The 16,486-nt window shown below is 44.0% G+C and overlaps 1 protein-coding gene across 1 annotated transcript in view; it reads left to right on the top strand.

Moving 5' to 3' along the window:
- LOC139382269 (neurobeachin-like) overlaps positions 1–16,486 on the top strand; it is a 318,332-nt gene that overhangs the window by 82,743 nt on the left and 219,103 nt on the right. Inside the window, exons 8-14 of the mRNA XM_071126139.1 lie at positions 374–520; positions 1,945–2,142; positions 3,765–3,922; positions 6,557–6,665; positions 8,012–8,164; positions 9,183–9,351; positions 15,319–15,398. Coding sequence (XP_070982240.1) covers positions 374–520; positions 1,945–2,142; positions 3,765–3,922; positions 6,557–6,665; positions 8,012–8,164; positions 9,183–9,351; positions 15,319–15,398 — 1,014 coding nt within the window. The remainder of the gene's footprint in view (positions 1–373; positions 521–1,944; positions 2,143–3,764; positions 3,923–6,556; positions 6,666–8,011; positions 8,165–9,182; positions 9,352–15,318; positions 15,399–16,486) is intronic.

The following is a 16,486-nucleotide window of genomic DNA, read 5'->3' as shown; positions in this document are numbered from 1 at the left end:
CAAAATGTGTGTGTGTGTGTGTGTGTGCGCGTGTGTGTGTGTGAGTGTGTGAGTGAGTGAGTGAGTGAGTGAGTGAGTGTGTGAGTGAGTGAGTGAGTGTGTGAGTGAGTGAGTGAGTGAGTGAGTGAGTGAGTGAGTGTGTGAGTGAGTGAGTGAGTGAGTGAGTGAGTGAGTGAGTGAGTGAGTGAGTGAGTGAGTGAGTGAGTGAGTGAGATCATATTGTGGCTTATGTTTGACCGTTATAAATATATCCATCTTGGTCTCATTGCACAGAGTTATGATAAGCCCTCTCTCTGTCTTCTCCTGCTACAGAGTTATGATAAATCCCCTGCTCTGTGTGCCCGTGTACTGACCCTCTCCTCTCCCTCTACAGAGTTATGATAAGTGTTTCCTGGGTTCGTCGGAGACAGCTGACGCTAACAGGGTATTCTGTGGTCAGCTGGGGGCCATCTATGTGTTCTCTGAGGCTCTCAACCCAGCTCAGATATTTGCCATTCATCAGCTGGGAGCGGGCTATAAGGTACGTACTGGGCAGACTGAATTAGGTTAGGATAGGATTAACTTTAATGGTACATGCACACATCCTGCTGCACCTACCAATCTGTGAAAACAATGCTGCTTGCTACAATTCCCTGTTTCCTGATACCTGGTATCTCTTTCCAAAGGGCTATGCTTGCATGTGTCCTGTGCCCTAACACTGTATACCCTACATGTACTGTATTCTGTTCTCTGGCTGCCCCTGAAACTATGCTTTGGACTGTTAAGCACACCCAGGCCAACCTGAAAGCAGTGTCTGTCGTTAATCAAGTGTAGGTTGGGACCATAGTTATTCATAGCCTGTCTCATCCAGTCTCTGGCCTTAGTCTAGCACCTTGTTTTCCATGTAATTGTCTCTGTGATGTAATATAATGAATGGTGATTCATATTAATGATAATGATAGCTGGTTAGTAACTGAGGTGTTTAGAAAAGGCCTCATTATAATCTCAGTCAGTTGGCAGAGTCTCCCAGACACGGCAGTCTAACAGGGTCAAGGAGACACCCACATACGGGACAGTCTAGGGGGTGGGGGTGTAAATGTAAATAGTTCTGGTGGCCATTTGATTTAGTTGTTCAGCAGTCTTATGGCTTGGTGGTAGAATCTGTTAAGGAGCTGTCTGCATGTAATAGTGGAGCTGCCAGAGAGATGCTGGCTATGGAGGCCTGCAGACTGAGCCTACTCTACCAGGTCCCAGGAGGTTGTCAACTAGAGTTCCTGGGATCATACTAGTCCCATTGTGTGTCTGGTCTACCGAGCCCGGTCTACTCTGCTTGTTATCTCAACTATCTACATCTCTTTACGAGAGAAGGCTGAAAGACCCTGCATGGTGCTACAGTCACCTATGGTGTATCTCTATAGTGAGACGTAGGCTAGACAGTATAGTTGATCTTCTCAGGGAGGCAGAACAACTGAGCTCCATTACTTTGAATGGTTTCAGGGAAGCTCTAGAGTTCAGAACTATTTCAGTATAGGTCTCATCTCTCCCCATCTGAATCATCATGTATGTAGCTAGAAGAGGGATGTATCTCGCCTCTCATCACTCCTCTATGTCTGTGGCCGTTCATTCATTATTCACTCCTCCGTTGAGAGGACATTCCTGATTTCCTGATTAATAGCATTCCAATTGATGATGCGTTGATTGATTAATTGAGCTCCTCTCTCACCTGCCATCCTTAATGGATTGGTTACATTAAGACTGAGTGACTCATTTATCGATCAGCATCATGTTCCATTAATATATGAATATGACACTACTGCTGCTGAGAGTTTAGTAGAGGAATGAGCTGTCACGATACCATGCCTTATCACATCTCTCTTCTCTCTCTCCTCCCACTCTCTGTCTGTCCTCATCTTTCTGCCTCTCTCCCTCCCTCCCTCTCTCTCTCTATTCCTCCCCTCTCTGTAGAGTACGTTTAAGTTTAAGTCGGAGAGTGACATCCACCTGGCGGAGCACCATAAGCAGGTCCTGTATGATGGGAAGCTGGCCAGCTCCATCTCCTTCACCTACAACGCCAAGGCTACTGACGCCCAGCTCTGCCTGGAGTCATCGCCCAAGGAGAACGCCTCCATCTTTGTCCACTCACCCCACGCCCTTATGCTACAGGTTAGTCTCACTACATGCCCTTATAATACACGTACAGATGGCGTCAAATATATTGCCACACCTTGCACTTTACAAAGCAATACAATACAATGCAATTGATCAGAATGATCTGTTTTCTCTTTTTAAAACTTTGAATGGTTTTTACCCAATTTCAACTTATTTTAGAAGAAATAGTGAATCGTGCAAGGGTGCCAATATATTTGACAGCAACTGTAAGTCTCACCCCATGTCCTTATAAAATAGGTTAGTCTCGCCCCATGTCCTCATAAAATAGGTTAGTCTCGCCCCATGTCCTCATAAAATAGGTTAGTCTCGCCCCATGTCCTCATAAAATAGGTTAGTCTCGCCCCATGTCCTCATAAAATAGGTTAGTCTCACCCCATGTCCTCATAAAATAGGTTAGTCTCGCCCCATGTCCTTATAAAATAGGTTAGTCTCGCCCCATGTCCTTATAAAATAGGTTAGTCTCGCCCCATGTCCTTATAAAATAGGTTAGTCTCGCCCCATGTCCTTATAAAATAGGTTAGTCTCGCCCCAGGTCCTTATAAAATAGGTTAGTCTCGCCCCATGTCCTTATAAAATAGGTTAGTCTCACCCCATGTCCTCATAAAATAGGTTAGTCTCGCCCCATGTCCTTATAAAATAGGTTAGTCTCACCCCATGTCCTTATAAAATAGGTTAGTCTCACCCCATGTCCTTATAAAATAGGTTAGTCTCACCCCATGTCCTTATAAAATAGGTTAGTCTCGCCCCATGTCCTTATAAAATAGGTTAGTCTCGCCCCATGTCCTCATAAAATAGGTTAGTCTCGCCCCATGTCCTTATAAAATAGGTTAGTCTCACCCCATGTCCTTATAAAATAGGTTAGTCTCGCCCCATGTCCTTATAAAATAGGTTAGTCTCACCCCATGTCCTCATAAAATAGGTTAGTCTCGTCTCATGTCCTCATAAAATAGGTTAGTCTCGCCCCATGTCCTCATAAAATAGGTTAGTCTCGCCCCATGTCCTTATAAAATAGGTTAGTCTCGCCCCATGTCCTCATAAAATAGGTTAGTCTCGCCCCATGTCCTCATAAAATAGGTTAGTCTCGCCCCATGTCCTCATAAAATAGGTTAGTCTCGCCCCATGTCCTCATAAAATAGGTTAGTCTCGCCCCATGTCCTCATAAAATAGGTTAGTCTCACCCCATGTCCTTATAAAATAGGTTAGTCTCGCCCCATGTCCTCATAAAATAGGTTAGTCTCACCCCATGTCCTTATAAAATAGGTTAGTCTCGCCCCATGTCCTTATAAAATAGGTTAGTCTCGCCCCATGTCCTCATAAAATAGGTTAGTCTCACCCCAGGTCCTTATAAAATAGGTTAGTCTCACCCCAGGTCCTTATAAAATAGGTTAGTCTCGCCCCATGTCCTCATAAAATAGGTTAGTCTCACCCCATGTCCTTATAAAATAGGTTAGTCTCACCCCAGGTCCTTATAAAATAGGTTAGTCTCGTCTCATGTCCTCATAAAATAGGTTAGTCTCACCCCAGGTCCTTATAAAATAGGTTAGTCTCGTCTCATGTCCTTTTAATCCACATATAATGAAGTTATAGTAAACTAACACTGTATTGTTCCCTGCTAGGATGTGAAGGCCATAGTGACCCACTCCATCCACAGTGCCATCCACTCTATAGGAGGAATCCAAGTGCTGTTCCCTCTCTTCTCCCAGCTGGACTACCATCAACCCAACGACCAGCACAACTACCAGCACCATGAGACCCAGCTGGAGACTACCGTCTGGTGAGTATCTGTCCCTTTGTCCTGTCTCTGTCCCCTTTCCCCTGTTCCTTTTCTCATATCTGGTGAGTATTTGTCCTGTCTCTGTCACCTGTCCCCGGTCCCTTTTCCCTATCTGAGGACTACAATCTGGTGAGTACAGGAAGTTTCATCAAGTGAGGGTCTGAGTCTTCTACTATGAGAATGCTGAGAATCAACGTTCTAATTTACTCCTCCCTGCTGATCCTTGTCCTGAAGGTCTAGCGTTGTCCTTGTCAGAGCCCCCCACGAGCCCTGCTCCAATCAGAGCTCGGCCATAATCCTGATTTAGCTCAGTGACAGAGACCACACTGGGGAGATGCACACACAGCAGCTCTGAGCCAGGCTCTGCTCTGCCTAGGGCCGTCTCTCTGGTGCAGGCAGGGGCTAAACCTGCTGGGTAGTGTAGTCCCAGCCCTGAGTTAAGCCTGCTGGGTAGTGTTCCAACCCATGCCAGCTAGTGAACTCTGAGTGACTGTATTGGTTCTGCTGCCTGTTCCAGTGAGTCTACCTCTAAACTAACTGATGGCTCATGTTGGTCCTCAGCATCTTCAGCAGGTACTGCAGCGTAACAGATGATGTGTGGATTCAAAAGGTATCGGAGAGAGGATTTGTGTAATTAGTATACTCTGGTTGATGAATCAAGGGACAGATAGTGTGTCTGATGTAGTTTATCATACTGATGTAGTTTATCTTACTCCATAAACATGTATATAAATGCTATAGGCTGGTAAGCATATCTAAAGGATATAGCAAGATAGCTAATCTTCGTATCACCACAAGGAATACTATAATTACATGTGGCTGTCTAAGGTAACCATTATGCAATTCCTGATTTTCCGGATACTCTGAGCTAATTCCTTACCATCAACATTTCAGCATCTATAAATTGAGTTTGCATCCCTTCGTTAAGGCTAAGTTAGTACCCAAACATATACTCTGGGTTGTGTAATTAACTCTACAATTTAGGATTTACCAATAGTCCAACTAAATTGTGAACGTAAATTAAATTAAACAGTTACTCTATAAACGAGGAATGCACTTACTCAAATCAGATGTATCAGTCACAAATGAATTCACTCAAACACTCAAAACAATTAGTGTACATGATACAGAATAAAACAGAGTAAATGTCTACCACAAATAGACCTACATCTTTACATGGGGGTTTTAGATTCTACTTTTTATTTTAGAGGTTATTCTGTCTGTACACACATGGAGCTTGCAAACAAGGTCTCGATGAACCTAAAAAGACTCCGACCTTTTATCCTTGGATAAACTGAAACTCACCCCCCCAACAAGGGCATCATACCCAGATTCTAATCTAGTTATGAAACTCATCAATGTAACGACAGGACTCCAGGAAGCTGCCCATCTGATAAGCGATCAGCCCATCATACAATTCTGAACAGTCTCTCTGAAAAGACATCAACCAGAACACATACTGTACAACAAGACATATCAAACTGAAAGCGGATTAGCGAGTGTCATAGAGAGCCTCTGTCAGACTGCCAAGACACGGTCACTCTGTCAGGACAGGCTTTAACTGAGAGACCCACTACAAAGACAGTAACTGACCCCAATGCAGAAGTAAACAGTCTCTCCACTTCTTCTCAGAGGACACCATGTCTTTAGGATTAGAGGCTGATAAAAGGACTAGCAGATGGGCTGGGATAGAAGATGAGGTTTGGAGCTGGGGCTAGGAGATGAGGCTGGGGCTAGGAGATGAGGCTAGGAGAGAAGGCTGGGGCTAGGAGATTAGGCTGGGAGCTGGGGCTAAGAGATGAGGCTGGGCGCTGGGGCTAGGAGAGAAGGCTGGGGCTAAGAGATGAGGCTGGGAGCTGGGGCTAGGAGAGAAGGCTGGGGCTAAGAGATGAGGCTGGGAGCTGGGGCTAGGAGAGAAGGCTGGGGCTTGGAGATTAGGCTGGGAGCTGGGGCTAAGAGATGAGGCTGGGCGCTGGGGCTAGGATAGAAGGCTGGGGCTAAGAGATGAGGCTGGGAGCTGGGGCTAGGAGAGAAGGCTGGGGCTAAGAGATGAGGCTGGGAGCTGGGGCTAGGAGAGAAGGCTGGGGCTAGAGGAGATGGCTGTGGCTAGGAGATGAGGCTGGGAGCTGGGGCTAGGACTAGGAGAGAAGGCTGAAGCTTGGAGAGAAGGCGGGGGCTAGGAGATGAGGTCACGGCTAGAAGAGATGGCTGAGGCTAGGAGATGAGGCTGGGAGCTGGGACTAAGACTAGGAGAGAAAGCTGGGGCTTGGAGAGAAGGCGGGGGCTAGGAGATGAGGCTGGGAGCTGAGGGGTTAGGATCTACAGTCTCCAGCTGATTGCTGATTTCCTCAGAAGATGAAGATATCCTTATAAAATGTTCCCTTTCTACTACCTGACTGTTAGGATCTCAGAGGAACAGGGTTTACCTAAAGATGGTAGAGGAGCATCTACACTAGTGAGACAAACAGCCTTAGGACCACCATAATGTATGACATAATGGTGGTATTTAACAGTAGAGGAGCAATTTATCTGTATTTTGACACATTTATATTTTTATGTCAGAACACTTGCACCCCACCGGATGTGTGTGTCGGTGTCTGTTTCCTTATAAACCTGTGTGTATGTGTGTTGCAGTGCCACCCTCCTGGTGTTCCTGGTTGACCTGTTGAAGAGCTCGGTGGCGATGCAGGAACAGATGCTGGGAGGGAAAGGATTCCTTGTAATCGGGTTTCTGTTGGAGAAGGTAGAAACTCTAACCTAAAACCTACAACACGCTGGAGATGGCATGGACTCTTTGTCATCTTCCATTGTTTCTTTGCTGTGATGTTGTGGCTACAGTATATGGGTTTTTAATAATCAAATCAATTAAATCAATCAAAATCAATTAAATCAATACATCATACGTTGTACCTTAAATGGCACACTGCTCCCCATATAGTACACTATGTTAGAACAAAGCTACAGGGTTTGGCTTGGCCTAATAGGGCTCTGGACAAAAGGTAGTGCACTACATAGGGAGTCATTTCAGTTTACCCGTTCTTACTTCCTATGGTGTGCCTGGCAACAGCTGATGACAGTTATTTAAAGATATATCCTTTCAACCAATGTCCTTCAATATTTTCTTTAGTTCAAAAGCCTCTTTACTCCTCACTTTTGGTCAAAGGATATCAGAGGAGGACCAGAAATAGATCCATGGTTCTGAAACAGACAGGGACACAACAGGGCATCAGCCAACCAGTCAGACAGACTCTTTAATGCTGTTTGAAACATGGAGCCCAGTAGCCCTCAGATGGATAGGATCAAACCACAGATCAAAGAACAGAGCAGAGAGGCACAGAGGTGAGGAAGAGATTTGGAAGAAGAATCCACTTTGTGTTTTGAAGGGTATGTAGCCTCACTGCTTCCCCAGCCAGCCGCTGTCAGGCAGTGTCCTCAATGGCACCCTATTCCCGACATAGTCCACTTCCTTTGACCAGAGCCCTATGGGTCCTTTTTAAGGAAAATGCTGCCTTTTTGGACACAGACAGATTGTCCTGTAGCATCCTGACATCTATCCACCGGAGTCCAGCAGAGCCCAGAGCTCAGGGCCAGGAACAGGTGGTTGTAACAGGGGCCAGACGGTGGAAACAGTTTATCCCTCTCTCTCTCTCTCTCTCTCTGTCTCTCTCGCGTTCTCTCCTCTCCCTCCAGCTGCCAGCACTCTCACACTCACACCATCCTGCCATCTGGTTCAGATCTGTTTATACCACAGCTAGAATATTAGGAGAGACTACCTCTACCTGGTCAGGAGACATGTGACAGAAAGACAGACAACAATGATAACAGCAGGACTCCTCTGAGTCTGGATGCTCAGTCAAATGCTCTCAAACTTTGCTTGTTTGGTGAAATGTCTATACATTCCAGTTACTACTTCAAAATGGTGAAACTCCTCAATTGCACTGCCCATGCTAAAACGGGCTTTGTGGAAAGTGAACCCTCTATCCAACTCCATGGTTGGCTTACAGTTAGTTATATGTTATTGAGGGATTGATTGACTGGTTGATTGATTGATTGAGTATCCAGTGGTCTGACCAGTCCCTGTGCCTCCAGTGCTCCAGGGTCCATATCACACGTGCGGTCCTTGAGCAGTTCCTGTCCTTCGCTAAATACCTGGACGGGTTAACCCACGGAGCGCCACTCCTCAAACAGCTCTGTGACCACATCCTGTTCAACGCAGCCATCTGGATACACACCCCTGCCAAGGTAAGTCCTGCCCCCACACCCCCCGCCAAGGTAGACCTTGTCCCCCGTAAAGATGAGCCCCACCCAAACTGGTTCTACTGGTTCCAGGTAGCTCCATGGTAACCCACCTGAGTTCTGACTCACTGAAGACTGTTTAGAGCAATACTCACTTCTACCATGATCCATTATGTAACACAACATATTTTCGGGTCCTGATATTAGTGGATATTTTCTCCTCCGAATTGAAGACTTCACCACTGACTGAGGTTTACTGCCTGCTGTCACCATCAGCTCCTCAACCCTGAGAAGTATTGAAATGTTTTAGACTGAAAATACATAATGACCCGTGAAGTAGTGGATGAGGCGGATCAGAGGAGCTGGGTTGTGTGGAGAATCCATTCTCCTCACTGGCACCGCCCCTGGTGGCTCTTATGAATAACATAACGGTTGTGGGGAAATGTCTCAGGAGTTGAGGTAGAGAGAGTCTCTGGAGGTTGACCTCAGACACCTCCCCCATACACTTCTCTCTCATGGAGCACAGAGAGCGAGAGGGGCAGACAGAGGTAACACACTAGATTAGAGCACTTTTAGATATCTCCTCTTCTCTCTGTTAGATGGAATAAAAGCTGTAGAGGGACTGTGTGGGATTATTGTCCAGTCAATTGCTAATTACAGAGGCCGTATTAATGAGACTGAACAGAGCAGAGCGGAGATGGAGAGAGAGGAGTGGAGAGGAAATAAGAGGGGAGTGATGAGAGGAGACTGTTATAGTGTGTTCTAATAGAGTGGAATGTGGGGTCAGCCACAGCAGCCTGTCTCTTTCTCTGTTCTACACCTGCAGGGAGGATGATGGGCTAAGGTCAGCTAGGACCTCTTTAATACAGTAATTAATTTAATATGACCAGTTCACAGCCTTAATATGATACCTTAATCAGCCTGGAGTAGGTTATAAAGATTATACCTGACAGCTATATTTATGTAAAATCACTGGGTATAGGTTAATTGTGTGTGTGTGTGTGTGCGTGTGCTCTCCCCTCAGGTCCAGCTCTCACTGTACACGTACCTGTCTGCAGAGTTTATCGGCACGGCAACCATCTACACCACCATCCGTCGTATTGGGACGGTGCTGCAGCTGATGCACAGTCTGAAGTACTACTACTGGACCTGCAACCCTGAGGCCAGCAGTGGCATTACACCTAAAGGACTGGGTAAACACACAGACACACACCACAGGTCCAGAGATGACAGGCATCTTCTCTCTGTGTAGTAACAGGCTGCCATGAGGCGGCTGTCTGCTGTGTTGGAATTCAAAGTCACCCTGAACTGTCATGTCATCTTCCCCTCTCAGCTTTTTCTCTCTGAGACTATTCAGAATGCTCAGAGGCCCAGGTTCTGATACAGGCCTATATGGTTGGAAGCAGACCTGTATATATCCTACAGGTCAGGTTAGAACAGTGCTGATAAACCAGGTCTGTCTCTTAAATAGCATCCTGTAGGGCTCCAGGCAAAAGTAGTGCACTGTGTAAAGAATAGGGGCCATTTGGACATAACCACAGGAGAGAAGTGTAGTTTATTCCACAGAGGAAGTAGATGTGTATTAACTGTGTAATGAATAGTTGATGCAGCAGTTTAGCCTCTGTTGACAGAGATCACATGGTTAATGATTTCTCATGAAGCCCAGAAAACAAAGAACACTATGACCATTAATCAGCAGTAGGGTGGAGAAATTTGCCAGAGCTACAGACCAGTCCTATATGAAATATTGAGCAGAGCTACAGTACAGATCTATGTGAAGTAGGATACTGAGTGTGTCTGTGGTAGGGAGAGTTTTATATATAGACAGCTCTGGAACGTTCTGCAGTGTTTCTACTCTGATCTGGGGAAGGGTTTGGACTCTCCGGGGCTGTTTAGTTTTTCTGCTTTTACTGACGTTGATGAATAATAGATATTGTGTCATAGATTGCATGTTTTGGATGTTCCTACTAACATCTTGGTCTGTTTTGCTTTAGTATGTGTTGCAAAACAGTGAGACAAACAGTACTAGTGTATAAGATGTTTAGTAGCCATGTTCTGTTTGTTGGACTTATTAGCCATGTACTTTTTGTTGGACTTAGTAGCCATGTTATTTTTGTTGGACTTAGTAGCCATGTTCTGTTTGTTGGACTTATTAGCCATGTTGTTTTTGTTGGACTTAGTAGCCATGTTATTTTTGTTGGACTTAGTAGCCATGTTCTGTTTGTTGGACTTATTAGCCATGTTGTTTTTGTTGGACTTAGTAGCCATGTTCTGTTTGTTGGACTTAGTAGCCATGTTCTGTTTGTTGGACTTAGTAGCCATGTTCTGTTTGTTGGACTTAGTAGCCATGTTCTGTTTGTTGGATTTAGTAGTCATGTTCTGTTTGTTGGACTTATTAGCCATGTTCTTTTTGTTGGACTTAGTAGTCATGTTCTGTTTGTTGGATTTAGTAGCCATGTTCTGTTTGTTGGATTTAGTAGTCATGTTCTGTTTGTTGGATTTAGTAGTCATGTTCTGTTTGTTGGACTTAGTAGTCATGTTCTGTTTGTTGGACTTATTAGTCATGTTCTGTTTGTTGGACTTAGTAGTCATGTTCTGTTTGTTGGATTTAGTAGTCATGTTCTGTTTGTTGGATTTAGTAGCCATGTTCTGTTTGTTGGATTTAGTAGTCATGTTCTGTTTGTTGGACTTATTAGCCATGTTCTGTTTGTTGGATTTAGTAGTCATGTTCTGTTTGTTGGATTTAGTAGTCATGTTCTGTTTGTTGGATTTAGTAGTCATGTTCTGTTTGTTGGACTTAGTAGTCATGTTCTGTTTGTTGGACGTATTAGTCATGTTCTGTTTGTTGGACTTAGTAGTCATGTTCTGTTTGTTGGATTTAGTAGTCATGTTCTGTTTGTTGGATTTAGTAGCCATGTTCTGTTTGTTGGATTTAGTAGTCATGTTCTGTTTGTTGGACTTAGTAGTCATGTTCTGTTTGTTGGACTTATTAGTCATGTTCTGTTTGTTGGACTTAGTAGTCATGTTCTGTTTGTTGGATTTAGTAGTCATGTTCTGTTTGTTGGATTTAGTAGCCATGTTCTGTTTGTTGGATTTAGTAGTCATGTTCTGTTTGTTGGACTTATTAGCCATGTTCTGTTTGTTGGATTTAGTAGTCATGTTCTGTTTGTTGGACTTATTAGACATGTTCTGTTTGTTGGATTTAGTAATCATGTTCTGTTTGTTGGACTTATTAGCCATGTTCTGTTTGTTGGATTTAGTAGCCATGTTCTGTTTGTTGGATTTAGTAGTCATGTTCTGTTTGTTGGACTTATTAGCCATGTTCTGTTTGTTGGATTTAGTAGTCATGTTCTGTTTGTTGGACTTATTAGCCATGTTCTGTTTGTTGGATTTAGTAATCATGTTCTGTTTGTTGGACTTATTAGCCATGTTCTGTTTGTTGGATTTAGTAATCATGTTCTGTTTGTTGGACTTATTAGCCATGTTCTGTTTGTTGGATTTAGTAGTCATGTTCTGTTTGTTGGACTTATTAGCCATGTTCTGTTTGTTGGATTTAGTAGTCATGTTCTGTTTGTTGGACTTATTAGCCATGTTCTGTTTGTTGGATTTAGTAGCCATGTTCTGTTTGTTGGATTTAGTAGCCATGTTCTGTTTGTTGGATTTAGTAATCATGTTCTGTTTGTTGGACTTATTAGCCATGTTCTGTTTGTTGGACTTAGTAGCCATGTTCTTTTTGTTGGACTTAGTAGCCTTGTTCTGTTTGTTGGACTTAGTAGCCATGTTCTGTTTGTTGTACTTAGTAGCCATGTTGTTTTTGTTGGACTTAGTAGCCTTGTTCTGTTTGTTGGACTTAGTAGCCATGTTGTTTTTGTTGGACTTAGTAGCCATGTTCTTTTTGTTGGACTTATTAGCCATGTTATTTTTGTTGGACTTAGTAGCCATGTTCTGTTTGTTGGACTTAGTAGCCATGTTCTGTTTGTTGTACTAGCTATGTAGCTATGTTGTTTCTCTTCAGTCAGGGTCGTTCAACTAGACACAGCAGAAAACAAAGCTTCTCCATCCTAGTAGAGATCACTCTTTGAAAGATCTTGGTGATGAACCTTGTCTGCTGAGACATCTGTTGGATGATGTGTGTGTAGAATATAATCCATATTTGTGAAACAGACCATCTTTCTAGTTTCTAGTTCATCTTCCCGGTAATGTGTTCTTTAAATGAATAGAAGTGTAAGTCTGCCTCCTGTTCAAAAGTACTACACTACAAAGGGAATAGGGTGCCATTTGGGATGTAGACAGTGTTTTGCTGATGGTTCTAGAATCCCGGTGGGAGAAACGGAAGAGAGGAACGGTATAGTTGGTCAAATACTGAGGACGGTGTCCTCACCCGAACCTGGAGGTAATTTTATCGTCCTTCTATTTCCATTAGACCTGGTTTTCATTTGACTCAGACGACTGTGGTGTTGCCTCTAGATGGGGAGAGAGGGAATGGGAGGGAGAGAGATGAAGGGAGAGGGAGATGGGGAGAGAGCAGGTAGATACTGTAATCAAGTGTTCAATTATAAGAACAAAGCAATGGTGGTTGGAACAGAGCTGGTGCAGGTGTACATCCCAAATGGCACCCTATTCCCTATATAGTGCACTATGTTTGACCAGGGCCCGTAGGTCAAAAGTAGTGGACTATGTAGGGAATAGGGTGCCACTTGGGACGCAGAGACAGTTTGTCTCTAGGAAATGTTGCTGCTGGTTTCTCTGGGAGTCTGTAAATAGAGAGCCATCAAATTAAACCAATTCATCATCCTCTCACACACAGACACTGCAGTGCAGGCTCAATTTCTCTCAATCCCTAACATGCGCTCGCACACACAGAATCTATCGCTCTCTCTCGCTATTTTGCTCTGTCTTTCTCTTTTGCTCTGTTAGACACACACTTTGTTGGTCCTGCTCCTCGTATGTGTTCACATACTCTGAAGTCAAATTTCTAATTTCAGGTCTCCACACTCCCAGCGTCTGGAACTGATCCATTTGGATAGGAGCCGTAACAATATTGTCAACATTCCAAATGACACCCTATTCCTTATATAGTGCACTACTTTTGACCAGAACCCTATGGTGCACTATAAGAAATAGGGTGCCATTTTGGACGCCGCCAATATTGTCTAATCTTGAGCAGGGCTGAGAATCTGTGTATCCTCCCAGTGAAAACATAGAGTATTGATCAACCCTGTGAAATATTATCCAATGCTATTACTGCCTGCTTTATCTGAACCAAGTCATGGGTGAAAGTGAAATTAGGTCAATTTCCTAAGTATCTATAATAAAATGTGTATATGAAGCACGCTCTCATGATTGCTATGGATTAATTACCAGTCCAGTCACACTGACTCACTGTTGCGAGGAGGAGAAAGCGGATTTCTGCGTTAATAACACAAACATAAATCATTTATCATTAAAGTGAACCTTATCCTCCTCCTGCCCAATACCCTCAGGGCAGGTGGAATGAACCAACCAATGAGAGCCTGAGAATCAACAGTTGTGACTAAGTTGGATTCAGCATGTGGATGCAGCTGTGTTGTTAAGGATGCTGTTATCTAGCGACATGTTCTGTCCCTGTACTGTGTTCTCAGACGGCTTCTATTAATCAGTGTCACAAGGAGCTGAGGGAGCCTGTGTTGAAGGGGTTCCATTGATTTCTGAGGGGAAATAGGACAGTCAGATGTTGGATTAAATTGTGTCTGACAGCAGAGGACTATCTACACTCTGGAGATACGTTCTTGTGTGTAAATGAATAGCTCTGTGTTATCGATATCTCTGTGGCAGCAACCTGTCCACGTACACTATATATACAAAAGTATGTGGACACCCCTTCAAATGAGTGGATTTGGCTATAGACAAACATTGGCAGTAGAATGGCCTTACTGAAGAGCTCAGTGACTTTCAACGTGGCACCAGCATAGGATGCCACCTTTCTAACAAGTCAGTTCTTTACATTTCTGCCATGCCAGAGCTTTCCGGTCAACTAATTGCTGTTATTCTGAAGTGGAAATGTCTAGGAGCAACAACGGCTCAGCCTCGAAGTGGTAGGCCACACAAGCTCACAGAACGGGACCATCGAGTGCTGAATCGTCTGTCCTCGGTTGCAACATTCACTACCGAGTTCCAAACTGCCTCTGGAAGCAACGTCAGCACAAGACGTGTTCATCGGGAGCTTCATTAAATGGGTTTCCATGGCCAAGCAGCCGCACACAAGCCTAAGATCACCATGCGCAATGCCAAGCGTCGGCTGTAGTGGTGTAAAGCTTGCCGCCATTGGAGCAGTGGAAACGCTTCACCATCTGGCAATCCAACGGAACCCTAATATGGGTTTGGCAAATGCCAGGAGAACACAACATGCCCAATACATCATAGAGACAACTGTAAAGTTTGGTGGAGGAGGAATAATGGTCTGGAGTTGTTTTTCATGGTTCGGGCTAGGCCCCTTAGTTCCAGTGAAGGGAAATCCGAACGCTACAGCATAAAATGACATTCTAGACGATTCTGTGTTTCCAACTTTGTGGCAACAGTTTGGGGAAAGCCTGAACCCCATCAAACACCATTGGGATGAATTGAAACACCGACTGTGAGCCAGGCCTAATCGCCCATCATAGGTACCCAACATCACTAATGCTCTTGAATGGAAGCAAGTCCCAGCAGCAATGTTCCACCATCTAATGGAAAGCTTTCCCAGAAGAGAGGAGGCTGTTATAGCAGCAAAGGAGGGGCCAACTCCATATTAATGCCCATGATTTTGGAATTTTGGAGATGTTGGACGAGCAGGTGTCTACATACTTTTGATCCTGTAGTGTATTTACTCTACGTGCTCAAATACAATATGTCTTAAAACCACAGAGCAGAGTGAAGTTAATGATAATAGATGTTGTATCAGAGCCTAGTGCCGGGCTGCAGCTGTAATCAATAACCAACCGTCTGTAATGTGTCATATCTGTCCTCTCATATTTGATCACTCATCTGGGTTGGGCAGTGTTATGCATACAGCACCGTGTTGAGTTGTACTGCTCTCTGTAGATTTCTGATAGCGATAGATCGGCTCTGAGATGTGAAGTCAATTTCAGACGTGTGTGCGTGTGCATATTGATCCCTATGACTCGGTCTGTGTTTGTCCTCAGATGGTCCAAGGCCCACCCAGCAGGAGATCATCTCTCTCAGGGCTTTCCTGTTGCTGTTCCTCAAACAACTCATCCTCAAGGTACTGCACATAAACACTCACACATCCATTCCAAAACAAAAACAGTTTGTTTATTATCTCCACCAGAGAAAGGAACCATGGGTAATTGCTCTGGAACCATAATGTCCAATCAGCATGCAGGTTCAGGTCCGTCCGTGTTGTTGTGTTCAAATCATTGCTTAGCTTCAACAACATGGCAGCAGGCTCCTTTTCTGCAACAAATAGGCCTGCAGCCCGAGGCCACTACAGAAATAAGCAGAATTTAAACAACGGAGGGAATATAAACTGGCTACCAATAGAAAATATCTACCATTCTGTACAGCATCAGCTACATACACACGCACACGCACACGCACGCACAGCTCAAACAACAATTAACTTCCAATCTGTTCCTGCAGAGATTCTGGTTCCTCATCAGAAGTGTTTAAACGTTACATCACTGTAAAGTCTCTGAACAACAGGAGACTGGGGAACAAACACTGAACGTGCTGCATTATTATATTCATCTCACAAACCAGCATTTGTCAACTGGTTCCAAAATGAGAATTATTATCCATCAACAGCTTAGCTCAGCACTGGCATTGATTAACAGTGCCTAGGTCTATCTCCTGGATACTGGCATACAAACACCCTGGTGTTAACTACAGTATCTAACAGACCTGTCAGTGATCATTAAGCAACTTAAGACAGTTTCCCATCTGTTTCTGTTACTAGTAGGAATAAATCGCTTCTTGAGTCAGTCTGTTTCTGTTACTAGTAGGAATAAATCGTTTCTTGAGTCAGTCTGTTTCTGTTACTAGTAGGAATAAATCGCTTATTGAGTCAGTCTGTTTCTGTTACTAGTAGGAATAAATCGCTTATTGAGTCAGTCTGTTTCTGTTACTAGTAGGAATAAATTGTTTCTTGAGTCAGTCTGTTTCTGTTACTAGTAGGAATAAATTGCTTATTGAGTCAGTCTGTTTCTGTTACTAGTAGGAATAAATTGTTTCTTGAGTCAGTCTGTTTCTGTTACTAGTAGGAATAAATCGCTTCTTGAGTCAGTCTGTTTCTGTTACTAGTAGGAATAAATTGCTTCTTGAGTCAGTCTGTTTCTGTTACTAGTAGGAATA

The sequence above is a fragment of the Oncorhynchus clarkii genome, chromosome 24, assembly GCF_045791955.1.
Source record: "Oncorhynchus clarkii lewisi isolate Uvic-CL-2024 chromosome 24, UVic_Ocla_1.0, whole genome shotgun sequence".
Lineage (NCBI taxonomy): Eukaryota > Metazoa > Chordata > Actinopteri > Salmoniformes > Salmonidae > Oncorhynchus > Oncorhynchus clarkii.
Note: the sequence above shows the minus strand (reverse complement) of the source record. Positions and strands in the feature narration are given on the sequence as shown.